Genomic DNA, 26938 nt, shown 5'->3' with positions numbered 1-26938 from the left:
TGTCAGATGACATATGCCGTATTATAGGACGGACGGAACATGCTCTGTTATAGTTGCAAAGGAATGCGAATGATTGGTCGACTACCAGCCCGTCGGCGACGGGGCGACGCATGATTTTTACCGGACAATTGAATGACCTCATCCCATCGGTGTGGCACCCTCGGTCATATTTCTTCATGTGCTTTTCCATTATTCTGACATGATGTATAATAACGGCCGCATTCACAACAAACCACGCTCCACCTCAGACTCAACACATGGGCCCCTTCCCACCTAAGGTAAGAAATATCTGCATATCTCAAACTATCCACCAATCCTTCCAAAGAAGAACAGTGACCGCCATGTCCGCCCGACCTCCTTCGTTTGCCAGCAACTTTCCGACCTCAACTGCTGAACCTTCGGCATACTTCAAGTGGCCAGGGATTACCTGGGACAGCACCAAGGCGGTGAGAGAAGTTCTGGAAGAGAATAACAGGGGGTATGACATCTATGAATCGAGGCGTTGTAAGCATTTCCGCTAATGATTTGTCTCCAAAATCTCTCGAGAACAGAACTAACGGGATGCATCGCCGCCCTAGTCGCTCACAATCACTTCCCTCACTCTGTCTTCTCTCGTTATGCTTTTGGAGCGCCACCCAAATTGATCCACGACTGTTGGAATCATGACAAGACACATCTCGTTTCGCTAGATCCCGCAGGTCCTGATAGGAAGGATGTCGATGAAACCAAGGTGCCCAAGAGAATAACCAGGGAAGATTGGGGCAATCATCTCGGGAATAAAGGGTGAGCAAAATATATGATATCGGCTCTTGTTTTCTCTGGTAAGCAACTGACGGTACGGACACAGATGCTATGCCCCTTATCTGGTGTTCTTCCACGATGAAATCGCACGTCTCGGTCCTCAAGGTGTTCTCGAAGAATACATCTTTTCCCCTCAAGCTAATTGGGAGATCTTTACCGACCCCTCTAGTAAAGATCAAGGTCCTCCCAACATGTTCAACCGGCTTTTGGCAGGGGCAATACATCCTTTTATCCATATTGGGTTTGGATTAGAGTTCAACGATCGAGTAGTTTTGGCCGAAGGGTGAGTTTCCGATACCCCTAGCCTTTTAGGCTCCATCTACCATGAGAAGAGCTGCTGAGATCTTTCGGCTGCTAGACTGGCAGAGGCCGCCGTCCACCCAGATGTGATCGTCAACCTCGTCATCCCCCCTTCCCATATCCAACCTCTATTCACCACCTCCTCTCCTCGTCCCTCTTCCTCCCCTTCCCTCCTCTCGATCTACACCTCCCTCATATCCTCTCCCATTCTCACACCCCAGCCTTACGACCCCAAATCCATGGTCAACGACCAACTGAAATCATCTGTCAACGGTCCCAAAGCCCAAGAGCTGCGAGCGATCGTAGACCGATGGAGTTTGTCTGACGAAGAGGTCGCAGATGGACCAAACGGATGGCAAAAGAAGTTTGAAGAGATTGCAGTTTTCGCTACCCTTTTGGCGTGTGCGACTGGGAGGAAAGGCAAGGAGATCCGAGTTGATTTCTTCCTTGTAAGTCACTCCTTACCCCTTTACATCAACGTCCTATACTCTGCCCTGGGTACCGTTACTAATTCCGCAATTTCTTTTCATTTTAATTTTTCGGAACGTCAAATTCGTCTGTTTTAGATGCACGCTCTAACTTCTTCCATCTTCCTCCCCGCCTATCTCTCCCGCCTACCTCCGTCCTTCCGTCGAGCTCTTTTAAGGCGGTACATCCTCGAAGCCTTCCACACCGCTCTTGCCCGTGGACGACCCTCAATTGATCCGGAGCTAATCATGTCGTATGACCTTTACCCTACCATCAATACCGAAGGAAGTGAAGATGCCCTAAAGAAATTGGTAAAAGAGGATAAGGCGTTGGGGAAGGGGGAGAAGGAAGAGAGGAATGCGTGGTTGAGTTTGGTGGAGAGTGCGATGGTTTACCCTGGTATGTCCCTTCTGTTTGCCTTTATCACTTTTTTTCTTCCCTCTCTTCCTCCCTCTCGAATGATTCATATTTGCCACCCATCCGTCCGATAGGGCAAGATCAATCCCAACCCCTCGAGACCACCTTATCATTGTCTGATTCGCAACTTTTTGACACTAACATTACAATCCGCCAGATTCTCACGTGATAAAGTCGATCCGCTCACTCGCACATTACGCCTCCCTCCTCGGTAACTCTCCTCCAGGTGGCTTGCCGGGTACCTACAAAGAAGAAGGAAGGGGGGTTGATAAAGAGGAGGCGGTTAAGGGTATGAGTAAGCTTGATGGCAGTGTGTTCTTGAGAGCTGCGGGTGCCATAATGACGACGATGGCGCCTGGCGGGGAGGGCGCATGGGATAGAAGTCAGTTGGGGTATGATGAGGCGTGGGAATGAGAGGACGCGGTAGCAACGAAGAACAAAAAGGAAAGGGTCAAGGGATCTAACCAGTGTAGCACTTCAATTTTGTAGCCATATCATCTGCTAAGAAAGACACATATGAAGTGGTGGTCATGAATATAATTATGCATCGGACAAGGACATCGTAAAAATCACCAAACAAAACGATGAGGAAATGTTCGCCCTGGGTAAATCATCAGAAAAAAAGAAGAAAATGGTCCATTGATATCGTCTATGACTTCATGACCTTTCTTTCAATTCGTACTAAAACTCGCACCATCTAGTTCTTATGTATGCGTGCACTTCATACCTCCTGCTTGACCTCGGCGTTTCGAAGGGTGAAAGTAACCAAGGGGTTGTTGGGTTGGACAATCATGGTCTACACAATGAAGAATCAGCAAATCATCCCAATGATAGATTGGAACACAAAGACTTACACGGTAATTGGTTTCGGGGAACTTGGGAACAGCAAGCTTCAAAGTGAAATTCCTCACAACATAGGTGAAGATGGTTGAAAGCTGAGTGTACGCAAATTGTTCACCGACACATCTGTGCCTACCGGCGCCAAAAGGCTGGTAAGGAGATTCGGTACCCTTGCTGACAGAACCGAAACCATAGTCGACTTGTTCCGCCTTAGTGTATTGGACCATGGCGGCGGCGGCAAATCCCTTTTCATCGTGCCATCGGGCAGGGTTCCAGACCTTGGCGTCTTGCCAGATACGAGGGTCCATTTGGGAGACGCCAGGGGCGGCCATAATGTAGTGGCCCTTGGGGATGATGTACTGGCCGTTCTCAGAAGGGGCGGAAAGACTGGGAGGGACGGGGATGTCGGAAAGGACTTTTCGATAGATGGAGCTATTATATATTAGTACAGTTTATAAAGGAGGCGTCCGTGGCTTACTGGATGGGAGCGTGCTAGAAGTGGATTTGGTTAGTAAGGTATCGGAAATACAAGTCGGGATGACTTACCATTCGGAGAGTTTCTCGGATGATAGAGTCCATGATGGGCAACTCCTTGAGGTCCTCGTATCTGTAGTCTCGGAAAGTACCGTCAGGGTTACCGAGCTTTTGTTTCTGCTCCTGATAAAGAGCCTCTCTACATCCTCGTCAGTTATGCTTCGCCATTCAAAATTTCTCCAAAAAAACGTACACAACGTCGGGTCGGTCAGCAAGATGGAGAAGAGTCCAAGAAGAAGTAGCGGAGGAAGTGTGCTGGCCAGCCATAAGAAGAGCAATCATGATGTGGGCAATGTCACGGTCAGAGAGAGGGACACCGTTTCGGTACTTGCAGCTCTGGAGGTTTTCAATCATGTCGTGCTCATGCTACTCAAATCAGACTTTTCTCCTTCAACAACTTGAAATCAACTCACGTCACTTTCACCCTTCCTCCTGTTCTCCATGATCTTCAAGTAAAAGTCGCTCATAGCCTTCTGAGCCTCATCTCGCCTTTTGTAACTGGGAAGGGGCAAGTTGGGGAACATAAAGTTGAGAGGAGTGAAACCGCCGTCGAGATCCTCGTAGTACTTGGCGAACTGACCATTAAGAGATTCACGAACTTCCTTTCCCTGGAGAGTACGAGACGCAGTAAGAATGATGAGCTCGGACATGGCTTTGAGGAGGTCGAGGGTAGCAGAAGGCTTCTGGGGAGAAATCCCGACTTCTTTGGTGAAGAAATCTTCGCATTCGCTGGTGATCATAGGAGGATACGATTGAAGGGACTCGGTAGTAAGACCGGACTTGATCTGTAGAATAGTGAGCTTGCGAATCAAGCTGCGAATGGTATCCACTCACAAACTTCTTCTGCTGCATGAGCATCTCGTTAGGGCAGTCGTAAACAACACCTTTGCCAAAGACGGGAGTAGTCAAGTGCTACCAAGCGATAATAAGTAAGCCATATTGAGCCAGTAAAGCATATAAGCTTACAGTGTAGGCTTCCTCGGCAGAGACTTGAGAAATCTTTCCACCCAAAGAAAGGTTGTTACCCTTAGGACCAAGCGCGACGGTAATCCTTCGACCCATAAGGATGAAAGTGAATAAGTCTCCATATTTGTCACGGCATTCGAACAAGAACTTGTAGGGATCTTCACCATAGTAAGCGGCTGAGCCAAACCAGGGAATGTAGTGAAAGACAACAGGAGGAAGATCTTTTCTACGGGGAAGACACTGCGACGGATGAATAACGCGTCAGGGAGCTTGTGATCAGCTTGGGAATCCAATGAGCATGGGGAAAGAGCTGAATCCCATCAATGCAATACGTACAAGTTGCTGAAAAACGTTCAAGCCAATGATGAGAGCGGGGATACCGACGACGGCGATCGCGACTTTCAAGGAGGTGGGGAGGGCAGCGAACCACGGTGGGAAAAATTGGGCCACTTGTCCCAGCAGTTGCTGGACCTGGGGGATGATTGCCGACATGGCTGGGTGAGTTGAAGGGGGTAAAACGGGAGTGGAAAGACGAAACAAATAAATGTGAAAGACACGAAAGATGGTTCGACGATGAAAATACCACTACTTTGGTGGTGCGGGCACAAGGTGGAACGACATTTTGTTTTGGGTTCCTGAAAACACTAAGTCCCCTGCGTCCGATTTCCTCCATCATTTATTTCATTTTGTCTATGAAACTGTCTGCATCCATGGGCGAAGCGAGCCCACGCGGGTATGTACGGAAGGGGCGTGCATACAAAGCGGGGCTGTCGTTTGATCATGTACCGTCGTGCAATCATCCTTACTGTTCGTTGTAATCTAATTCATCAGTCAAAAAGGGATGGGAGCGGTGCCATCCGAGCTTGGTGAATTTTTTTCTTGTCGGGAGGGACAGCACAGCACAGTAATCCACAGAGTTCGGTACCCACAGATCAGAGCCAATACGACGACGTTGGAAACGCAGTGGGGAGGTTTCGAGAAGATCGTCCACAGTTGTGGTGAGCAGCTACTAATGAAACGCCCACTCAAGATTCAGTTTGAAAAACCAGCTCGTTGTTGCTGCATATGATGAGGTGATGGCTGTCATTTGCTGTACCGAGATGCATTCGATGATCAACACAAAAAAAGGATACAGAAGGCTTGGCGTAAACTTGTCATTCTATACGGGGGGATATATACTATGGCCCAAACAGACAAATGAATAACGAAACCACTAAATGTTATACAATGATCGTCTACACCTTGGAGCTCCAGAGGATCTAAAACACGGATTTCCTCTATTTGATGAAATTTTTCTACTCTTCCTTCGAATTACTCTTTCTGCTCTTCTCCTTTCCCTTCCCATTATCTCTTCCACTTTCATCCTTCCCATCGTGCGTTGGCACTGGCATATCATACTGCACATATCCTCCATGAGGCATCCCATTAGTTGGCGGAGGTGGAGCGACCGCATACCTTCCATCTATATAATACCCCGGCGGTGGCGCCATTCCGGGAGTGCTCCCCGGTGGAGGCGGGCCGGGCATGGCATTCATTGATAAGGGCGGATAACTCGGAGGGAAGAAAGGATAGCCCCCTGGAGGAGGCATAGGGCCGGACATCACAGGGGGCGGGAGAGGCTGAGCCATTCGATGATGCGATTGATGATGGTGTAATGGGGGCGGGTGTGGAGATGAATGTTCATTAGGTTTGGAAGGATGTGTAGGTTGTTTGGAAGCTTTTGTAGGAGGGACTGAGGGTTCAGGAGCGCTAACACCTAATGGTCCAACTTGATGCACCTTGGCGTGACGCTTGAGGTTGGATTGCACAGAGAAACGGCGCCCGCACCCAGCTTCGTTACAGATATACGGCCTTTCACCAGTGTCTACAAGTCGTCAGCGCCAATGTCACTAATTCTGGCCTACCAAACGAAAGGAACTCACGGCTGTAGGTATGTATCTTCAGGGAGCTAGGCCTTGAGAACGTCTTGACACAATAAGTACAAGTATACTTGGGCCCTCCAGTCTTCTCTGGCACCTCATCCTTCTCCTGAGCCTCTTCAACCTCTTCTTCCTCCACATTCTTCGCCTTTTGTTCCTCTTCTGCAGCAGCAATTCTCCTTGCAGATTCTGCCAATACTTCCATCCCTCGTAAACCTGGATCCCCAGCACCAACATTGACACTGACACCGACTCCAACAAGAGACGGATCTGCCCTGGGCTCACTATCATCGCGCATGTCTGCCGATCGCTTTCGACCCCGAAGAGATGCAGTACGCTCGCGTTCAGCTTCAGAGTTGATAGCGAGATGAGCTGTGGCGGACGATATTGATTCGGTAGACTCTCGTCTTCCTTGAGGGTTCCAGGCGGGCGTATCGCTGCTCGTTCCAGCAAGTGACTGAACTGAAGTTTTGGATTGAAGCGGGATAGGCGCAAGACCAAGTGCAGTTTCCGCACGTTTCTCCATTCCCAAGCTCCCATGCCGCTCTTCAGTTGAGAAAGCATACCGCCCTTCTTTCATCGCAATATGATCCCCACTCCTCGCCATGATGATCTCCGTCAGTGATGAGCGACGAACTTCAGGCTGCCCTGTCGTATCAGGCGTTGTAGGTTGAGTGTTGGAATGCCGCCGTAGGCAGTCCGAAGATGTAGACGAAGACCGCCGTATAGATGGGAGAGAAAAAGACGCAGATGGCATAGAGGGCCTTTCATTTTCAGGAGATATTAATGGGGGCAAGATAGGTGCACGATCTAGGTCGATGGGGGTGGTACTTGAAGGTGCTTGGACAGATATTCGTCTTTCTGGCGGGCCAGCTGCACCAGATATTGAACCCCGCTGGCTGTCTGTAGCTGAAAGGTCTGCAAAATGTCTTGATAGTTGTCCACCCACCAAACTTGGATTTCTCGAACTTGGACTAGCTCGACGAGTGATGGGCGGTGACATTGCGCCAGATGTACTTGATATTGATCCCCGACCCATGACGGTCGCCACACTAGGGGACGAAGAAATTGGAGGATGCAGGCGGTTTCTCATTGATGACCAGCTGGTGGGTGTAGTACGACCAGAGGAATGTGGTGATGAGGAAGGGAAGGATGCGTTTCTGCTTTGAGCCTGCCATCTTAATCTGGCAGACTCCTCAACATCACGAAGAGGAGGAACGTCCGAACGACGACGTTTTTGATCGTGTTCGTCAACGATGTGAAGTTGTGCGCTGGAAAAGGAGTCGGAGCGGGAGGGGACGGCGTGGAAGGGGCTTCTCTCGAATTCAGGTGCCCACCACCCGGGAGCTGACAGCTCGGGTACAGTGGACGATGTAAAAGAAGAAAACCTAGAAGTGCGTGCGGAAGAAGGAGAAGTTGTAGGAGAATTTGTTTCCAATGACGGGAGCGATGGTGAATGATAGAGAGACGATGATCCGGACGGATGTTCTATACAAGACCTTAGCGCAGGAACCCAATCTTATCTCAATCGCCATCGCTTACCCTTTACGCCAAGCAAGGTCTTGATTCCAGGCAGGCTCATACCTTCTCCGCGTTCTCGAATCCGAGTCAGATTCACTTCGTGTCCAGGTCTCGCCTCTATTTCCTCCCTCATATCTTCCTTCCCTCGTCTCAAAGGATGTCTCTGTCCAAGCTCCCCGTAGCCATCATCCTCTTCATACATGTCATCCTCCGTTCTTACCATAGGATCAGCGCGGGATGGACGTCGAGCCATCTTGCCTACTGGGGACGAGATGTCTGGTTGTTGGAATGGGAAAGTAAAAATGGGAGCACCTGAGACAGGCGATGCCGTACTGGTGGGTGATACGTATGTGGGCGAATGAGGCGGAGGGTAATATGATGTTCGTTGAGATCTGTACTGTTCCACAGAGACCATACCGAGGGAGCTGCTAGGCACTCTGTGCTCGAACTTCAACGCTGGGCTTACTGAATAGTCAGAAAATAGAGTCGGCAGTGGACAAAACCGAGGGGAGAGATTATGGAGGTGCGGCGAAGGAGACATGATATTTCGAAGGTGTACGATTTACAATGCAAAAGGAGTCGTTAATGGGCGAGGCGCGCCGGGGGGAATGAAAGACGCAAAGGAGGTTCAATGCGGTAAGGGGATCGAGGATGATTGGAGTGGGTGAAACAGAAGCAGCCGTTGAGGTACGCGGGAAGTGGGTTTCCACCGGAGAAAGATCGTTGAAGGAGGGATTGGCAACCGCGAGTTTGTACCGATAGCGAAGATGGTCAAGATCCGTACGACAGCCCAGAGGATCGACGGCGCGTACATAAGACCAGATGATGGGATTGGCCAATAACCAGGCAAGGGCACGAGGAAGTTTTGTTGAGACAGGCAGTGGTGATTGCAATGGGCGATGTTGGCGATTATCAAAAAATCGTAGCAAAAAAATTGCAGTGGACAGTAGTGAAAATGAAAGGCGTAGTAGCGAGGCAGATAAAATATTAGAGGGTTCGAGTAAATATGGATACTCTAAGTCAGCGACCGTGCTTTAATTTTCGTCACACCCAGCAATACAGAACAGTAGACCAAGACAAACGACAGAGCCCAAACGAACTGATGTTGAGATGTGCTGCGGTCGTCATAGGCTGTGGAGAACAATCGCCATTTGTCTTCCTCACATCACTCCACACAGCCACTAATGCTGCCGATCCTTGCGCTCCGCTTTGGGTGTTCTGCGCGACGATGGCACATCGAAATCGCAGGCGGATACGAGTCGTGAGAGACAAGCACAGCCGATGATACGGCCGGAAATACCCAGCTAGTCAATCGGTGGTACCTGCTCCAGGCTGTCAAGGACCCATGACCGTGTCACGGTTTAGTGTCGCTCATATGGTCCCCCCGCTTTTAGTCAGACTAAGACAGGACTAGGACGTCGCAGGATGATGAAAGTCATTGATCGTTAAATACACGGGCCTTCCATTGGGGTGGAGTCGACTTCCGTTTTCGATATCAGATACTGAAGTCGGCTTCCTATCGCCCTTCGGACAAGCACAAAGGCTGTCCCAACTTTCTAACACCCGATGACTTCTTCAAGCCATGGGTGCTCGCCTTTCGGAGTGTAAAAGGACAGCAAGTATCACTGATGCACCCAGAGTGATGATCAATAAAATTGAGCATGCTTCCAGCACATACACACATAAACAAACACAACACGCGCACCCACCATCCAACCAGAGCCGAACAACCGATAAACGACAGACGACAGAAGGGAGACTCACCTTGATCGCTCTGAACAGAGTCCCGAGCACCAATAGCAAATATCAATAAGATCTGATTCTCCCTTCTTATGGTGGCGAACTACTTGGATTTTCTGCCTTTTGACCCTCTGTCTCTGCTCTGCTGCCTCCAGAGTCGGCCCGTTGATGTGAGACTTGATATGGCGGCGGTGGTGTAAAATCCGGAAAAAAGGCCGAATTAAGAGATAAAAGATGGATGATAGGTACGATCAAATGGATCGTCCGCAGATAAAAATGATGGGAGGATAACGAGAGGTGGTGGCAACGCGATTGAAAGGAGTCAAATCACCGTCGATATGAAAAATCGATCACAAACTGCGGTGATGTTGAGTTAGCAAATAGTCTGTTGTATGGCTGTTGAGCCAACTAGAAATTTTTAGTGGACGCACACTGTTACAATCATGGGGGCTGGGATCGACACGGGAAAGAGAGATGGAAAGGTCAAAGCGTTGGTGTCGCTCGTTAATTTGCGGTCGATCGCGTTTTTGGAAAGGGTAATATGTCGTAAGCAGGTGGACTTTTCCACTTCTTTTTTCGTTGATGATCGGAGTGGGCTGCAATCTGCAATCAAGCTTGCTTTATTGCTTGTTGCGCTGGTTCGAAAGGTTTTGAGCCTGCAGGTAGACAACGCCTGAGATAAGAGTGTTGATTGATAGCGAATAATGGTTTGACGTGAAAGAAGACCGATGGGACTGTGCGCGGCCGCGGGCGACAATGTGTCAAAAGAGGTTAATAAAAAGGGAGAGTCGTCAATTAAGTACAGCCGTATGATGGGACCCTTCTTCTATTGAAAGTCGAAAAGGAAAAGAAAGATTCAACATGTAGGTTTCATGCTCAATAGTAGATGTAACAGGGCAGCGACGATGCATATAGCATGCGAGCGGATGAGCGGCCCTTATGGTGCCTAGCATGAGGGGTGGCGGGGGAGATTACATGCAGCGAAGGACACCAGAGGCAAAAGGCAAAATTGAAAAAATGGTGCGGTCACCTCTGGCCGCGAGTTTCATAGTAAGTTCTATTTTTCCTGATTCCTAATTCCTTTCCTGGCCGGATTCCTGGTAAGTTCCAGGTTCCAGTTTAGAGGCGTTACGTTACGCCCTTTCAAGTCATTTATCAGTTGACTTTATTCATGTTTTTCATCCGAACGCCTGACGTCCGACCCTCCGACAAACGCGACAATCAGCAGAAGTAGGGAAGTGATGCGGAAGCAGAACGAAGGACCAACTCAAAGACCAAACAAGTGGCGAGTAACAGTGGCAGTTGATGTACGAAGAAACGCGAAAATCAAGTATAGCATTCGTATGCAGAGATCAGAAAAAAATTCTCTGCGTGCGACTTACTTGACCACCATTGCCAGTCAACAGTTTTCTTCGCCTTTTCAGTTGCAGTCTGCTGTGTACGTAGTAGCGACAATTTTTTTTACAGCTTGCGGATCGCATTTCCAATGCTCCTACAACACAAACCAACGTCAAACAAGTCAGACGTCAGATGTTAACAACGTCCCATGCCACCGAAGGTGGCAAAACAGAGAGTAGAAGATTAATAATGATGATTTCACCGGGCAGTGACAAATATTATTTAATAGTTCTGTAGGTATCACGGCGGCACACCCGCGGCACACACCATATCGTCATCTATGCTTCTTTATAAAGTGTCATCATCCTCTCATCTCTTTTGGTTTCTGGATGAAGACAATTTGGAATGTGTCTTTTCTATCTCGAGTAAATCTCCAACATCTTTGCCGACTCTGCCGGACCTTCCCCACTGACATATGGGGTTGTAGATCTGGGGTCTTAAACTCGTTGACTTGCTTGCTGACGACTGATGATACCAGCATGCTTATTTTTCGGTCTAAACGTTTCCGTCCAATAGCTATGACATGTACACTGCATCGCCATCATTTACTTCCTCTTCTCGAGCCCATCTTGCCATTTTAGCTCCACTTCTTTCATTATCTGGACGGAAGCAACCACGCGCCACACGTACTTCCAAATAACATGTAATTTAAAGCTCAGATCCTCAAGACGGCCGGCAGGAGTAATGAAAAATAAAGGGATATATGTTCGCGCGCCAAAAACCTTCCGTCCTTTATTTAGTCCATGAACCATGAACTATAGTCGATCAAAAAGATGAATAACCTCAGCCTCTAATCAAAAATAATTGTTCTTTCTTTTCTCTAGTCTCAAATCTTTCTGCTATTGCCGCTACGAGCTACGGTTCATGGCTTTATGCTCTTCGGCCCTTGCTTGCGTATTGCGTTTTGACATCATCATCATCCATTCTACTCCGAAATCCAGGGTTCTCAAAGTTCCAGTGATTACACAGGATGTTCGAAAGCTTCCAAAGCAGATCACTGATGCTGAATATCCCATATCCGACAAACAAATTAAATAGGGCCGTCCCTTTATTATTAGTCTAGCTGTTACCTGCTGGCTGCCTGCAACCTGTTACCAGCTCTACCTGTTGTCTAGAAGCTATGCTTGTATCTCATACTCCATATTCCATACCCACTACTTCCATAGTCGTTCCTTGCACCGCAGACGAGTCCACAACGCTGAGCGCTTTTCATTGCAGTCTGCAGGGCAACTGAAGTTACAAATTGCAAAGGACGAAAGGGTGCAGGAGATTATTCTGGGACCCAAAAAAGACGCGCGACGCATTAAGGAACTTAGAAAAGGTACATGTCATATTTACATCCAAGGTATCGGCTTTTAACCGAACGAGCCAAATTTAACGTCTCGCAAGCAAGAAGAAGCCTCCCACGCGACGTTTAAACTTCTCCCCGCTAATCCGCATTGTCCTTTTGTCTTGTCTCTTTAATCTCTACTGACTACTGATCTCGCCCTTGTAGATGGAGTGTAATAAGCTTCAAATGCTGGGAACGACCTTGCTATATTTGGCTCCTACATACCACCATCATTCCCGTGTCATCATGTAGCTAACCCTCCTCCCATCCACCACCACAACACAATATCTATATTTATATCACAGTTCACCATCCATAGTAATAATAATACCATCATACCCGTCCCGCTGACGAGGCATTCTTCTGTAACCTGTAACCCAGTTGTTAACCTGTAATATATTCTCATCCTTCCTTTGATCCCTTGTTTTGGTGCTTGGTAGGTCTACGACGGACAGAAAGCACTGCTATCTATCAGTAGTCTTTAGCCTCCAGCCCCTAGTAGGATGCTAACTCCTGATTCCGTGATTCCACTACTTCCACCAGTGTTCAGTCTCGATCCATATCGCCTTGTCATTGTAGTTCGTGACTCGCTTATTATCGTTTTTTATCACTTGCCGTCTAACGCCCGTCGACGACCTTCGGACGTCGAATGTCGTCGGAGGACGATTCTCTTACTACTTACCGAAGAACGAGTATGTACCATATATCATCATTGCTGGTTACTGCTGTATGATTGTACTATCTGCATACGTAACACATTATCTCATAGTAAATTGTGGGTTTCCGCTACTGTATTTGGCGAGTTTTGGAAGGATGGTGACTGCTGCAAATCTCTAACGATATTTGAGGTCGCTTTTCGGTATGTTCACCCTTTTCCTTGTTAACTCAAGTTATCTCTCTGCTGCTTGTCCTTAGTTGGAAGTGACGTATCTGATGACATGGAAGAAATGACTTGCCTCCACTTTTTACGAACCGGGCCGCACTTGCTTACAAAGCAGTGCGTGAGCGAGGTGCATGTACTTCTGACTTATGTACAGTACATACACACTGATACTTACTAGGAGAGATTTCTGGCTCCCTCCGTAGAATCCCCTTCTAGAAAACTGCCAAGATGAGTTCTCCTAAGACCATGAAAAGATACGTCCTCGTGCACCGCAACGATTTGAGCGGTATCACCTTTGAGCAAGGTGCTCCTCTTCCGCAAATCAAGAAATCGACAGAGGTAAGTGCAACAATCCGCTACTGGGTCGTATATTAAATCTCACTTGGATAAAAGATTCTGATAAATATCAAAGCGTTGTCTTTGAACGCCCGTGATTTGCAAATCGCTACTAACCAATATCCAGCTCCACATCCAATCCCCGACGGAATTGTCCCAGTTTCTGGTGTGTAATTTCCATGTGACTTGCAGGTTATTTTACTGAAGCATAGGAAGATGCAAGCGGAGAGATTGCCGCTGTAGGTGATGATGTTACCGACTTCAAAGTTGGCGACCGCGTCACGCCCATTATATTCCAAGGACATCATCAGGCAAGTTGACCTGTTTGAGATGGAGTAATCGTCTTGGCTGATGGGTAGCGAACAGGATGAAGATGTGACATTGGACAGTATGAACAGAGGGATTGGTGGAGCAAGGAACGGGGTTGCAGCGGAGTATTTCGTCTGCGACCAGGTAAAGTTTGAAATAGTATTGTTCAAATCGTAAGCTTGGCTGACTCCCTAGCGTAGTCAGAAGCTGTAAAGATCCCGAAGAGTTTTTCGCACCAAGATGCCTCAACCTTAGCAGTGAATTGTCATGACTTCCCACAATTTCGTAATAATGCTAATAATGTCAGATCGCATATGCCACTGCCTGGAGCAGTCTCTATTCCCATCATCCTCGGCTTCAGTCTGGTGATACTGTTCTTTGCCTCGGTACCGGCGGTGTCTCTCTTTGTGCTGCTCAAATTGCCCTCATATCTGGCGCAAAGGTCATTGTCACTTCTTCGTCCCAATCGAAGCTTGATCGCGTAGTCGATCTTCTCAAACCTCTCGTCAAGGGTAACTTTGCCGATACAATTCATACCATTGACTATTCCAGGATAGACAAATGGGATGAAGAAGTGCGTAGGATCACTGAGGGGAAGGGAGCGAACTTCGTTATTGAGATTGGCGGCAGAGGAACAATTGGCAAGAGTATCAGGAGCACCCGAAGAGGAGGTCTTGTAGCCGTTTCAGGTAAGAGTGGTTCCCTTTTCAAGATTATTGCTCATCCTTGGCGGATAGGCTACCTTAGTACCTATAAAGACATACCCAAGGAGATTTTGGAAGAGGACCTGGCGCAGACTATCCTATATTCCGGAAGTTATGTCCGTGGAGTCTTCGTCTGCAACCGTGAGGACGAGAAGAGAATGATCTCGGCATTAGAAGTCGGCAATGTCAAACCTGTCATAGACAAGGTTTGTTCTACACACTCAAAGGGACTCAAAGCCTAAAGAACCAAAGGGCTGATATTTTACTAGGTTTTCGACTTCGAAAACCTGAAGGAGGCATATCAGTACATGGCTGATGGCAAGCATTTTGGCAAGATATGTGTCACCGTGTAGGGCGTTATCCAGCCTTCATCACTGTTTCTCGGGTCTACGGCAGACAGAAAAAGGAAGTCGCTGTTCTGACATCGGACGAAAGCAAAACCAATCTTATTAACGTGGCGTGGCGTATGTATACGATATACGAGAACATTGTTCCCAAATTCGACCCCTATTCAAGCCTAATACAGATCCTACAGCTCACACTGTTTGAAGACCGTTGTTCATTCATTTCAAATTTACTAAACTCTTAAGTTCCTCCTCTGTACTCTCTTCAATCAAACCTCGCTTGAGACGATGAGGGGCCTGAATGTGACGGCTACTGTCCGGTTTCGCAGCGACTTGAGGCATTGGCTAAGGACAAAGTCATAGATTGACTCCCCGGGTTCACGTCTATTGGCAGTGATGGGCCGGGCGCTGTATTGATGGAGAGAGTAAATCTTCTGATCGTAATCTACGGGATCTCATCGGGCTCGTCCTAGGATTCGCACATTATTTCGCCATTGCCGCTTGTCTGTAAGGTGTTCGAGGGTGACGATGTTGGGCAGGCTGGCAAATTAGAGTGTGAGAGGAAGACGATGCAGTTGTGCAGGGCATGAAAGTGTGTGCTTCGACCTGGGCAGATTCCTTCGTGGCCGCGGCGTTCCTTTGGTTGCCGGCAGGGCAGTTGGGGTAGATGGAGTAAGGAATGAGTATGAGTCGTGGAGGCTGGTGGAAATGAAAGCATCGTCGAGCGATAGCAGCGGGTAGTAAGATATTGGAGATGGCCGCTCCGAGAACATTGCATGCAATGTTCTAGCATGAACTTCCTCCTTTCCTTCCATCGAGCAGTCCCTCTGGCTGATGTTCCCATATCTTCTCGCACCTTGCAAGCTGTGCCATATAAACGGGCCTTCCTCAACCGTCTGTCTTCGGGTCTCAGGGAGCCGTTGACATACATACCTTTTTTACGACTTCTTCAGCCGCTTCATTGACTGTGGTTCTAGCGACAAGGGCGACGACATAGCGTGACAGTAGCCCTAGTCCGCCGTAACATGTTTCAAGAGTAGCTAGGCAGAATTATCTGGCTTCAAGACTGTGTGGCACAACTTACTCGGCTGATTGAGCGAAGGGGGCGGATCTTTTCCCAGAAGGCGTTCAAATCAAGAAGAGGGATGCACTCTTCCCAAATATCGTTGGTCGGTGAGGAATGACAGTTGCAGATGGCGTAGGTGTTGAGCGAAGCATATGCGGAAAAGGAGGGGAGCATGTCGTCATGATGGTAGTCCCATTGTCCGTCGCCCGTCGCCTGTAGCCTATGGTACATCTTTGCAATTAGAAATTTTGCAGCTAATACAGCTACGGCCCGCAAGACCCAGCAAATCTCTTGAGACAGGACTGTGCTCTTGTTCGACTTCTTTGGTCTGTAATATCTTTACCCATGCTTCACACTTCTCGCCTTTTTAGGTTCTCAAGTTTCATGTTCAAACCTGAATACCTGGGACCTGATCTCAAGGGAGATATGGAATAACAACTGGAGGATGCTGAATCTTGAAGTTGATCTCGCAACTGATGATAAGTTACAAATTTTTCTGCATTGCATATGCGCGTTATAGGCTTATGGCGTGTGTCCCGAGATCTGCCCAAGAACGTACAAACTTGACTACCTCATATTCTTTACCTTCCCCTACACATGGCCCTTCGCCTTTCGCTTCTTCTCGCATCGAAGTTCTTGCAAGTTGAGACCGCTGAGCGGACGGAGCGAAGCTGCAAGCTTCTTAGAGCTTAGGCAAGGCGAGCTCAGACCTCAGACATCAGATCCTAGTGCCAGACGTCGGCATGATATGCATGTGTATCAGGCCTAAGGTATCAGGATGTCAGATCAAGAGGTAACAAAGGAGGAGTCAAATTATAATCAGCGGCAATCGGGTTAGATATTATACTTCTATCATCTACCATTCGCCGATAATCTCCCGCAATGCAGCCCTTTGAAGCGTTTTCAGCTAATGAATGGGGGCATTTTATTGAGTCCGCGAGAATGTCACAATGGAAGTGTTGTAATACTAGTTTGCTGTATAAGAAGAAAGAAAGAACCAGGAACCTACTTAACAGATATACAAAGAAAAGAACTACCACGTCCCTTCACATCTCTGATCTCTCCTTCCTGCTGCCACCGCATCTCCATCCAGGCACCATGCTCACATGTTCTCGCTAACTCCAACAGAAAGAAGGATTGGACGAGGAGAATGTTATTGGATTGAAAGTTGGTTGACGGTGGCGCGAAGGAAGATAATTAAAGTTCTGCAAACGGAAGACAGCGAAGAACGAACGACCAGAAAAGTCCCGGGGGTTGTCGGAAGTTGAGAGCTCGGCCTGCGAGGTTTGTGTCCGAAGAGAAAGGAGCCGTTGATCCCTGAGAAGAAATATCCGGGGGAGTCGGGTTGACGGCAGGGGCGTCTCCGCCAAATTACAAGGGTATCAGGGACACTTCTAAGCAAAACAGCCTAAAACTTCCTGGTACGTCTGGGAACAAGAGCGTCTCGGACCTCAGAAACCTGACGAGTACGACCGACGAATGCATTGACGACGAAACGGCAACTGTTTACCGCAGTGGAGCTCCGCCATGCTCCATGTAGCTCGATGTGGCTGTGAGCTGGCGAAGGCGGTAATGGTGGGAGGGCGCGGTACCAGACTAGGCTGGCTTTTCAAGAGACATAGGATTACTGCTCGTCGCTTCTCTTGCTCAAGCGCTCTTTTCAGTTCCGAGTCAGCAGGCAGGGTTTTTGCTGTTTTGTGGTTCGTACGTCATGCCAAAGGCAGAGTAAGTAATTGTATCATCATATGTCTCTGGTTCTTGTCTCTTCATGTCTCTGGTTTGTCACCAACCATATTATATTAGAGAGTGAAATTGTTTGAGCCGTAGTGGTGAGTGCTCGTGATTGATATGTAATAAAGCACTGATCATTTGGCTGCTGGTGCGTGACTGGCCTATCCGCTCCTTCTCCCCGCTATGTATAGGGGCGGCGGCGCCTCCTTGCTTCCCTCCCGTTCACACGTTTATTGTCGTCGTCCCCTATCTCCTGCTCTCAGATGCTCTTAATGTGTACTCTCGCAAGGTCTAATGTATCATAAGCGTTGCGGTTAGCTCTTAATAATCAATGTCTCGGATGAAAAAGAGGAAGTTATTTCCTACTAATTACACTGATAGCGGGGCTCATCAACTGGAAAGCTTATGTAAGCAATGCTCCTAACTTGACCCTCTAATGAGTCTAATCTAATCCCTGATTCCATCTCAGCAATAGTAGGGAGCGTTCGGCAGCGTTGGTAAAAAAATAAAAATAAAAATGGGTCCTAACTTCGACGACGCAGTGGCTTGCGAACTTCAGTTTGTATCGGCTGACTACTGTGCATTCTCCGTCTATCATCAGAGTATGTATCCCGTAATGACACTTCATGTTCTCACAGACATCATTATTGTTGCCAGCAGACAGTGATGAGAGCGTCAGCTGTTTACACTACTCGTACTTCACACTACACATCAGTCAACACTCTTCGTTATTCATTCAAGGTCAGAGTGCGTTTTTTTTTTTGCGCGTTCGGCGACCTATGAAAAAATCGGAAAATAAAAAAATGATTATTAATTGAGCTCGTAAAATATTTAGCAATCGATTCAACTGCCAGCACTTTTTGGAATCGCTCATTTATCCAGCGGTTGCCGAACGCATCCTATGTTGTCCCGGAGATCTGAAACAGCCTGGACAATACCATGTATAACATCTGACATCTAACAACAACGTAAATCGAAGGACGGTTGCTGGTAGATATGTGACAAATAATAAGCCAAAGATGATGTCGCGCTGAGTGCTGGTGAATGGTAAGTGCTGCTTGATACTTAGTGGTCAAGGCTATACAAGCTGAGGATTGTGCTTTCAACTGACGAACGAAAACCGTCGCAAGGAACAAGGAGCGACACTGACGATGATTGACAGACGTCGTATGTAACTGTAACTGTCTCATGATTTTCGCAGATTGCCATTCTTTTTTAACTCATATGTACTTAAAACGATCGATATTCTTACCTGGCACCATCATCTATGCCCTTCTACGACCAGCTGAGAAGGAGTAAGAACCAGTGTCGAAACAGCTACACACCACAACAGCTATTTAGAGCTTCATCGATCATCAGACTACTCCCCCCTTACAAGTTCGCTTTTGTTCCTTCGTTCATGTTGATGTTCCCTTCACGCCTTTTACTTCCGTGCACTGTCACTTTCGTAATGTCATTTCTCACCATTATTGTATTGTTCTTTCGCTCGATCAATGGCTGTTCCATCCCACCACCATCCTAATAGTGGCAAGATCCCCATAGTTTGCTGCCGCATCAATGCTTCTTCCCTGAGTTCCGGCTAAGACTGAGATAGCGCCCAATCGTCTTCATGAGGAGTTGTGGCTCATGGCTCGTGTTTTGTTGTCCATTCGTGTCGCTACTTAGATACTTTATATAGGACTACACTTCCGTCATACGCATTATGCGTGATGGCCTGCGGAACCAAATATGGACTTCCTTATCGGACGGCGCGGGATCAGATAAATGGAGGTGGAGGCGGGTCCTAAAGTCACTTTATAAAGAGGTGCGCAGATGATGCTCCACCTGTGATGACGAACTCTGACAGCCATGATGATGGCGCAGGCCAGGCTGTTTGAATGTAATAAAAATTCAACGGATCTCATTTTTCGTTCTGTTCATTGTTTTTTTTTCTTCTATCTTCTTGAAGACTAACTGTTTTTGACTAAAACCACTGAGTGGTAATATGAGCGTAAGTTCACGAGTATCGTGTCGATCTATTGCTTATCCACCACAGGCCTATGATCCTCTTTCCGGCCACCCGGGCCATCTGTTTGTCTTTCCTGAGCACATTCGAGGCTCAGCTAATCCGACTTTAGCTCTGAGGCTCAAGAAACTGCTTTGAAGGAATTTCGCCAAGAGCTCACTACCGAAGAACTCATTCCGGCGGATTGGGAAGCTCTGGTTCAGCGAATCGGGTACAACCGTTTTGACGACCAGACATTACTTCGTTTCCTGCGGGCAAGAAAATTTGACCTGCCCAAAGCCAAGTTGATGTGGGCGAACAATGAAAAATGGAGAAAGCAGTTTGGAGCGGATGAGATTGCTGCGTAAGTTTTAAGCTATTCCTTCCATTTCTGAGACTGGCGGCATAAGATAGGTCAAGAAATTGACTGGTGGTTATGCAGCAATGGCTTCGACTACCCCGAACAAAGTCAAGTGGTCAAGTACTACCCTCAGTTCTACCATAAAACCGACAATGACGGCCGACCTGTATATATTGAACAACTCGGCAAGCTCGATATCAACAAACTCTATGCCATCACAACGCAAGACCGACAGCTGAAGAGGTTGGTTTCAGAATATGAGAAGTTTTTGAGGGATAGGCTGCCTGCCTCATCGAAGATGACGGGTCATCTTGTGGAAACTAGCTGTACCATTTTGGATCTGTACAATGCCGGTATTTCTACATTTTACAAAGGTATTTTTGAAATAGCGACTCACTGAGCTTGACAGTCTGATGCGAGTGTGTAGTGAAAGATTATGTCAGAGCAGCCAGCGCCGTCGGCCAAAACAACTGTGAGTAACATCCTTTTTCCCCTTTCGCTCAATAGTCTCGTGCTGATAATCTTTTTCTCGGCAAATTTCAGACGTAAGCACAGACTTTGGGCCATAATCATGATGGGCAATCACCATCGCGTCTCATTAAGCGAAATGCTGATCATCTACTAGCCCGAAGTGATGGGACACATGTTTATCATCAATGTATTTTTTTCTTCTTTCAATCAGTATCTATCTTGATTAAAATGCTGACTGCTACGCTTCGCATGTCACTGGTAGGCACCATATCTCTTCTCAACCGTCTGGTCTCTCATTAAACCCTGGCTGGACGAAGCCACTGTCCGCAAAATCCACATCTTGGGCAAAAATTACAAGCCCGAGCTTTTGCAGTACATCCCCGCCGAAAGCTTGCCCGCTGATTTGGGGGGTACGTGTAAATGCCCTGTCGGGTGTGAAATGAGTGATGCAGGGCCCTGGAATGTGAGTACGACGACGGCTGTCTGAGATAGGTGTAAGGAGTGGGATAAAGAATGCTTCTCTGCTTGTTGTTTCTGACTTTTTGGGGGAAGACGTTGTATATGGTTTTAATAGAGTTGGAAAATGTATGACATCTTACACATGCCACTAATGTGGCCTTGTTTACATGACCTCATACTCTTTGAGTCACTGGATGCATTGAAAGATTGGATCATTAGCCTATACTGTGCGTTACGGAGACTAAATGAACAATGGAAAGAGTCACGTGGTAATAGAGAGAGAAAAGTAAAGGTCTCAGGTATGGAAAGGAAAATCACTGTAAAATCTACTATCGTTCCAGGCCGTACAACTGTCATAACTAAATGAGACGGTAAAGTAAGCCAAACTTCGAATCATAACCAGATTCCTCAAAAATGCATAAATATAAGAATGAAACGAAAGTACAGTAAAATGAGAAGAGGCACTGAAGAAAAGAAGCTCAAGAATTTTTATATGTGGTACTTTGTTTTGGGGTTTTCCATATCGGCTTTGGCATAAAGATGGATCGATAGACATGTGAATAGGGAAAAAGAAGACATGTTGACGATTTCGATGGTTAGTCGTCTGCTCTGGGACCGTGTATGTTTGTTATTTCTAAGTCGGGAAGGAGGAATAGAAAGTTCTGTTGCCGTTTACTCGTGTATGTGCATGGTTGATTAATCTGGCGGGAAAAACTGGTGGAAACATGGCGCGAAATGGCCATTTGGCGGGGAAGCCTCGAGCGTCAAGTCTCTTCACTACAGTAGTGACCTGCTTTAGCTCAAGAGCAGTACTGTGGGACCTTATGCAGAGTCATTATCCTCCTGTCCTTGCTGGGGCTGCCTCTCCTCACCAGCAGCGGGAGTCTGTGATCCTAATTGACTTTGTCCGCTAATAGGAGTCATCACCGGCCCCATCGCGCCGCTAAAAGCACCAGGCGTCATACTCGGACTGCTCACCATCCCCCTCGCAGTCGGCGCGTACCTTCTTCGGCTGGCATAAGCGTGCGCATAGGGCGAGCTCACACTGTGTTGATAACCATAATGCCGGCTTGCAGTGCCGCTCATCGCATTTGGATCTTCAGCAGAAGAAGATAGGTTGGGAGATATCATAGAGTGACTGAAGGGTGAACGCTCGGGTGATCCAAGGGTGGGCTGGTGAGTTGCTGAACGACGGAAGTAGCCACCAGAGGCCTGAAGGGGATCAGGAGATCCGTACATGGGTGGGTAAGTGAGACTTGTAGACATAGGGGTTGACTGAGGGCCGGAGACTGGAGACTGTCAGCCGAATCCCTCTGTTACGGTTGGAAATGGCGAGGCAGGCGAAAAACTTACAAGGGCTGCGCGGAGATGCTGAGCTATGCTCGGTCCTAGCGTTCTGCAAAGGTGGAGGAGCTTCCCGCCGGTGGATGGAGTTGGACAACGTAGAAGCTTTGCGAAGCTTTTGATCGTCGTTTTGAGGCGGGCGAGGCCGGTGGTGGGTGCGCTCAAAGATTCCACACTTGTTACAAAGCTGTATAAGGAGTGGTTAGACTGAGGACTGTAAGGTGAGTTGGGCTCTGCTCACGATTTTTCCTGGGTGGAGAACAGATTTTCGCCAGCTCGGGGGGTTACGGTTCGTGCAGTTGAAACACTGTCTCTTCATCTGGTAAAATCTCGTCAGCGTCTGACTTCAGTAAGCCGCCGGAAACTCATTTTACATACTTGTGGCGTCTGTTTAACTTCCGCATCAGCCGTATAACTTATTCCTTTACAATCCTTTTCATCGACACTTGTACTCCGCTCTGTCAGTGGCGACGCAGCCCCTACTTGATTGGGCGAGGGTCGGTCCCATCTTTCTCCCGTAGTCGTACTGCTATCCGGGGAGCCTTTCCTTTCAGATGTACCAAAATTTGATCCCGGAGCACCTGGTAGTTGACGATCCTGCCCTTGCCAAGGAGAGAAAAGATATGGTTGGATGGTACCTTGTCCTGGGTAGCTAAATCTATAGCTATTAGTGTGTGCCGATACAGGGGTGAAGATTTCTGGTGGGCCGTTTGACGAAGAGCCAGAGTGGGCAGGCATGTGACCGCTGTATGCTGGTGGCCGCGGCGGGTAAGGCATAGAGTAAGAGTAGTAGAACTCCGCTTGTATCTGATTAGGACTGGAATTCGGTGGTGGTGGTCTCAAGGAGTACATCTGAGGATGGCCGCTGGATAATGGTGATGGTACAAGGTTCCGAGGGTCATGGGTCATCCGTAAAGGAGGGAGCATCATGGAGCTGTAAGTAGAGGATATGCCGGAACTAGTATGTGAGCCACTGGGCGGCGGAGTACTGTCAGGGACTTGTGGTAAAGATTGAGAGGGACTGTAGTCCACACCCTGAGGCCCAACAGGGGACAGTCTAAGGCATTGAGTCAGTGAAACACTCTGACTTCCTTGATCAAAGACATACTCTGTCTGTGAAGATGACTGAGCTTCAATGGCAGGAGCGGTTACCTCCCAATACTGATGTTCTTTTTGGTTGCTCATTGGAAAAGCTCCTACTACGTCTGCTTGTACGTCAGCGATATACCTCAAAGAATAAAGAAACAGGCGCTCACCCTTGTGATACTCCTGAAGCGTATTATTGGTGGCTATAGGGTGTTGCGCTCAAGCAATGCGTGTCAAGGACAGTCGACATGAAAGGATAAAATGAAGGAACAGAAGAGGGCAGGCCTGTCTAAAGATGGACAGAGCGGCGTAATATCGATAAGAGAGGATCGAGTCACTAGCCAAAGAGATTAGCTCGAGAATGAAGTCCTGACGTTAGAAGTGGAGGTACAGTTGATGACTACAGGCGGTGATCGTCTGGTAGAGGAACGAGGGTGTTAAAGCGATGTCAAAAGCACGAGAAAGCTGATTGATCGGAGAAGAGAGCGTCAATGAGCTCTGAGTTCCTATCTTCTTGATCCGAAAGCCAAAATAGACGAGGACGGGATATCCGAAGATGACGCAGAAAAGAGTAAAGGGGAACAGAAGTACGAGAAAAAAAAAACCAAAAGTTACTCTGCTCTGATATATACTCAAAAGACTCAAATATTGACAGAAGAGGTGGCAGCGAGTGACACGCAAGGTGAATGAAGCCAGGGAGCACCCTTTAATGAGTGGCGTTCCAACCCAGATCTGTGCGTGAACGAAAGGTGTATACAACACGAGAAAAGAGACACTAAGAAGGCTCTCTTTCGGTAACCGATGCTGTTGACAAGCCCTAGACACCAGCCAGAACCCTACATTAGCCTCATCCGTAGCATTACCGGCTCGATTGGTCCCGAACGAAAGCTAGCGGAAAAGGGCAGAGAAGCGCCTCCTCCAGGGCAGAGGTAAGAAAAATACACAGCGAAAGGATGGGTAAATAGAGCACGGAGAACGGGAGAGGCGGAGATGACTGACTTGGAGAGCCAACGGAAGGGAGAGTTCAGGCAAACACTACTCACCTGCGTTACGTAGTTATGCGTGAGCGACACGTAGCGTAAAATACGAGAGGAACGTGTCCTAATGCTGAGAATGAGGAAGAGTCAGCTTGAGATACGCTGTAGATTGCCTCATGACACGCCGGTAGGTTTTTTTTTCCCGAGTAGGTGTAAAGCCCGACAAAATTTGAATACCTCGCCTCATTTGGCCGCCCGGTTCGAGTGTCTGCTTGTGCGGTGTCTAGGAACCGATGCACGACATAAATTAAAATGAAAGGAGGGTTGCTTAGGCAAGAGAGGCAAGAAAGGCAATGGGTAGGCATGAGTTTATCACGAGAGAGTGAGGAGAATGGGACCATCGGCAGACGACAGAGAGCACAGAGAAAAGCGGAGCAGAAGGAAGGGAGCTTACAGATTATTGGACCTGTACAGGGATTGCTACCTTTAGTTGCACAATCTACGATTTAGCTGTCCGAAGAAAGCCATCAGCACAAGCGACAAGCGATTTTACACCTTCATTTGCCATCATCGGACACTCCAAAAAGGCACGTCGTACCAAAACATCACTAACCGAGGAGAAATAAAGCCGCTTATTTGACCGACGATCACTCACTAAATGTCTCTATTCCTCAGAGCGGATCAAAGGCGCAGCTTCCGTGTCTTTGGTATGATTCAAAAAGTCGAATGAATTGATGATGGTAGACAGTTGAATCAAAGCATGAAAAGAAGTGTTCTACTCCCTGTCCATCACTTTTGTCAGCCATACATATGCAGTTTGTGATTCTGTCAACTAACAGCTCACAACAGCAGCTTGCTGTCAATAGGAAAGATGCACACAGCAATTTGGACACACTGAATTCGGTCCTCCTTTCACGGTAGAAATCAAGAGTCCCTCGGCGAGCGCCTCCGCCTTTGCCGTGGCTGTGTAGTGAGGGGTGAAGCGGAAGCTTTCAATCTAGCGTAGAAGGAAACCGAATAAGCGATTATAATGATAAATTCTAGACTGCAATAGCTTCGTCGATGTTGATGGTAGAGCAGTGATTGATTGCCTCCTTTAAGTATATACCGATCATTCACCTGCTCGTCACAAATTCTGCGGTGGATAATCGTTTATTCGGCTTACCCGTTAAACGTCACTATCCTAGGACTGATGGGCTGCTGAAGTGTTCGTTCCAGTAATCGACGATTGTGAGATACAGATGCGAAAGAAGAAGTAAAGTCGACGAATGTTGAGTGCGCGACGATTGACGAGCTGGTGAAAGCAAAAGTAAGGAGAGCGGCAAACGGCCTGCCATCCGAAATAAGCAATTTCTCACCCAAAGGCCATAGTTCCTGTCTGTGCGTGACAAGGATCCTCAGCACATTACGCGTGTTTCAGCCACCTCTTGGAGCTTCTGCCTGCCTGTTTACGCTGCTTGCTCTTTGCCTCTGGCTCAGTCCTGGCTCCCCTCTACGTCGTGCGCTGTGCGCTGTTCGAATGCGTTCCAGACAAACATATTGAAACGTAAGACCCTTGGATTTGCGTGCGTCCGTGCACTCCATCCTTTGGAACACTTTTGTGAATGATGAGTGAAGTCGCCACATCCAACGTCCGCCGTCCGCCCGTTCGGCACGAAGAACATCCTCTCTTGACCCACTGGAGACCTTGGCGCTGGTAGAACATGGACAATGTTGCAGAAGAGTCTGGATTATTGTGCGGAAAAAGGAGCGTATTCTGGTGCAGAGCCTGAGAGAAGCGGAGAACAAGGACAAAAGAGGGGCAGAGGGTCGTGCACTGTTTCGGCTTTTTTATTTTGGGTTTGCATCCCTCATTTTCGGTCCGACTTCGATTTTGTGTATCTTACACGTCACCACATTTTCCACTCGGTGATCAGATGTCGGCATATTTACCCATTAATTGGTTTGGATCTCTGTATCTACGTTTTTGTATGGTATATTTATATATAAACCCTGACCACCTGCAACACCTCAACCGTGTGATTCGGAGACCGATGTGCTTGAGGTTTCAGATATCATGAGTGTGCTGACTGCGAGGATTTAAGGCTCGGCAATAGTTAGAGTACGTACAAGCTTCCCACCGTCCGTGGGATGCGTTGCATCCTCGAACAGCAACCAAAGTACCCAGTGCATCAATTACATCTTTCGCACTCTCTCTTCGTTGCTGACACATTTCATTTTTCACCCGAGTTTTGCCCTCATGTCTTCTGTAGCAGTAGCCTTCGACACACGCGCCCTTCTAGAGAAACAAATCGGCAGGATCTGTAGAGAAGCTGACTTGTTCCCTTTCACCGACGAAGTCTGTGTAGCAACTGACCCCAAAGAGTAAGTCGAACTCACAGTCCATTCGTCTCTTAAATGTGGATTATGACCACCTTTTCCACCCAGCCCATTGTCACCTTTGATCTGGTACCGTGCTGCCAAGAAGCCTGCTGAATATGCTGAACAGGCTGCCATGAGTGGGTCGAAAAGCACAAACATTCGTTCTCCTACGCTCGTCTTTGCACTTTTTCTCTACTTTCCTATCGCTTCTTGCGCCCCTGGCATGGCGTACTTATCCTCTCCCTCGTACCAGTGAACTACGATACGCTCGTTCAGGGTTGTACCCTC

General features: G+C 47.8%; 6 protein-coding genes across 7 annotated transcripts; 3 read left to right on the top strand and 3 right to left on the bottom strand.

Annotated features, from left to right (window-relative positions):
• Positions 1–210: 210 nt before the first annotated feature.
• Positions 211–2544, top strand: CNA00310 (expressed protein). Of its 2 annotated transcripts, XM_024656042.1 has the most exons (7): positions 211–278; positions 334–504; positions 579–783; positions 848–1084; positions 1160–1550; positions 1668–1968; positions 2144–2544. In XM_024656042.1, the coding sequence occupies exons 2-7, from the start codon at positions 342–344 to the stop codon at positions 2398–2400; spliced, it is 1554 nt and encodes a 517-aa protein (XP_024514114.1). In that variant the 5' UTR covers positions 211–278; positions 334–341; the 3' UTR covers positions 2401–2544. The 2 variants fall into 2 exon arrangements, with proteins under 2 accessions (XP_024514114.1, XP_024512021.1); XM_024656140.1 differs by having other exon boundaries at positions 211–504.
• CNA00300 (sterol 14-demethylase, putative) lies at positions 2514–4927 on the bottom strand. The gene is made up of 9 exons (XM_566464.1): positions 4663–4927; positions 4327–4566; positions 4195–4272; positions 3774–4145; positions 3554–3726; positions 3373–3499; positions 3305–3318; positions 2841–3258; positions 2514–2782 (listed from the first exon to the last, which is right to left on the bottom strand). The coding sequence occupies exons 1-9, from the start codon at positions 4816–4818 to the stop codon at positions 2708–2710; spliced, it is 1653 nt and encodes a 550-aa protein (XP_566464.1). The 5' UTR covers positions 4819–4927; the 3' UTR covers positions 2514–2707.
• Positions 4928–5046: 119 nt separating this feature from the next.
• CNA00290 (conserved hypothetical protein) lies at positions 5047–10333 on the bottom strand. The gene is made up of 5 exons (XM_566463.2): positions 9938–10333; positions 9531–9863; positions 7788–8231; positions 6249–7733; positions 5047–6190 (listed from the first exon to the last, which is right to left on the bottom strand). Exons 3-5 carry the CDS (start codon positions 8179–8181, stop codon positions 5622–5624), a joined length of 2448 nt encoding a protein of 815 aa, XP_566463.1. The 5' UTR covers positions 8182–8231; positions 9531–9863; positions 9938–10333; the 3' UTR covers positions 5047–5621.
• A 2940-nt stretch (positions 10334–13273) lies between these two features.
• On the top strand, positions 13274–14919 carry CNA00280 (alcohol dehydrogenase, putative). Its single transcript, XM_566462.1, has 8 exons — positions 13274–13456; positions 13511–13619; positions 13670–13764; positions 13820–13906; positions 13963–14019; positions 14070–14451; positions 14500–14672; positions 14736–14919. The coding sequence occupies exons 1-8, from the start codon at positions 13346–13348 to the stop codon at positions 14817–14819; spliced, it is 1098 nt and encodes a 365-aa protein (XP_566462.1). The 5' UTR covers positions 13274–13345; the 3' UTR covers positions 14820–14919.
• A 4591-nt stretch (positions 14920–19510) lies between these two features.
• On the top strand, positions 19511–21264 carry CNA00270 (sec14 cytosolic factor, putative). Its single transcript, XM_024656139.1, has 8 exons — positions 19511–19597; positions 19643–19677; positions 19725–19955; positions 20034–20326; positions 20380–20424; positions 20496–20497; positions 20578–20610; positions 20686–21264. Exons 1-8 carry the CDS (start codon positions 19592–19594, stop codon positions 20908–20910), a joined length of 870 nt encoding a protein of 289 aa, XP_024511816.1. The 5' UTR covers positions 19511–19591; the 3' UTR covers positions 20911–21264.
• On the bottom strand, positions 21072–26078 carry CNA00260 (expressed protein). The gene is made up of 12 exons (XM_024656138.1): positions 25455–26078; positions 25127–25383; positions 24945–25071; positions 24744–24799; positions 24356–24419; positions 23704–24129; positions 23483–23649; positions 23335–23431; positions 22605–23283; positions 22468–22545; positions 22236–22413; positions 21072–22171 (listed from the first exon to the last, which is right to left on the bottom strand). The coding sequence occupies exons 8-12, from the start codon at positions 23409–23411 to the stop codon at positions 21705–21707; spliced, it is 1479 nt and encodes a 492-aa protein (XP_024512019.1). The 5' UTR covers positions 23412–23431; positions 23483–23649; positions 23704–24129; positions 24356–24419; positions 24744–24799; positions 24945–25071; positions 25127–25383; positions 25455–26078; the 3' UTR covers positions 21072–21704.
• Positions 26079–26938: the final 860 nt, after the last annotated feature.

The sequence above is a fragment of the Cryptococcus neoformans genome, chromosome 1 (assembly GCF_000091045.1).
Source record: "Cryptococcus neoformans var. neoformans JEC21 chromosome 1, complete sequence".
Lineage (NCBI taxonomy): Eukaryota > Fungi > Basidiomycota > Tremellomycetes > Tremellales > Cryptococcaceae > Cryptococcus > Cryptococcus deneoformans.
The sequence above is the reverse complement of the archived record's forward strand: the minus strand, read 5'-3'. Positions and strand labels throughout refer to the sequence as shown.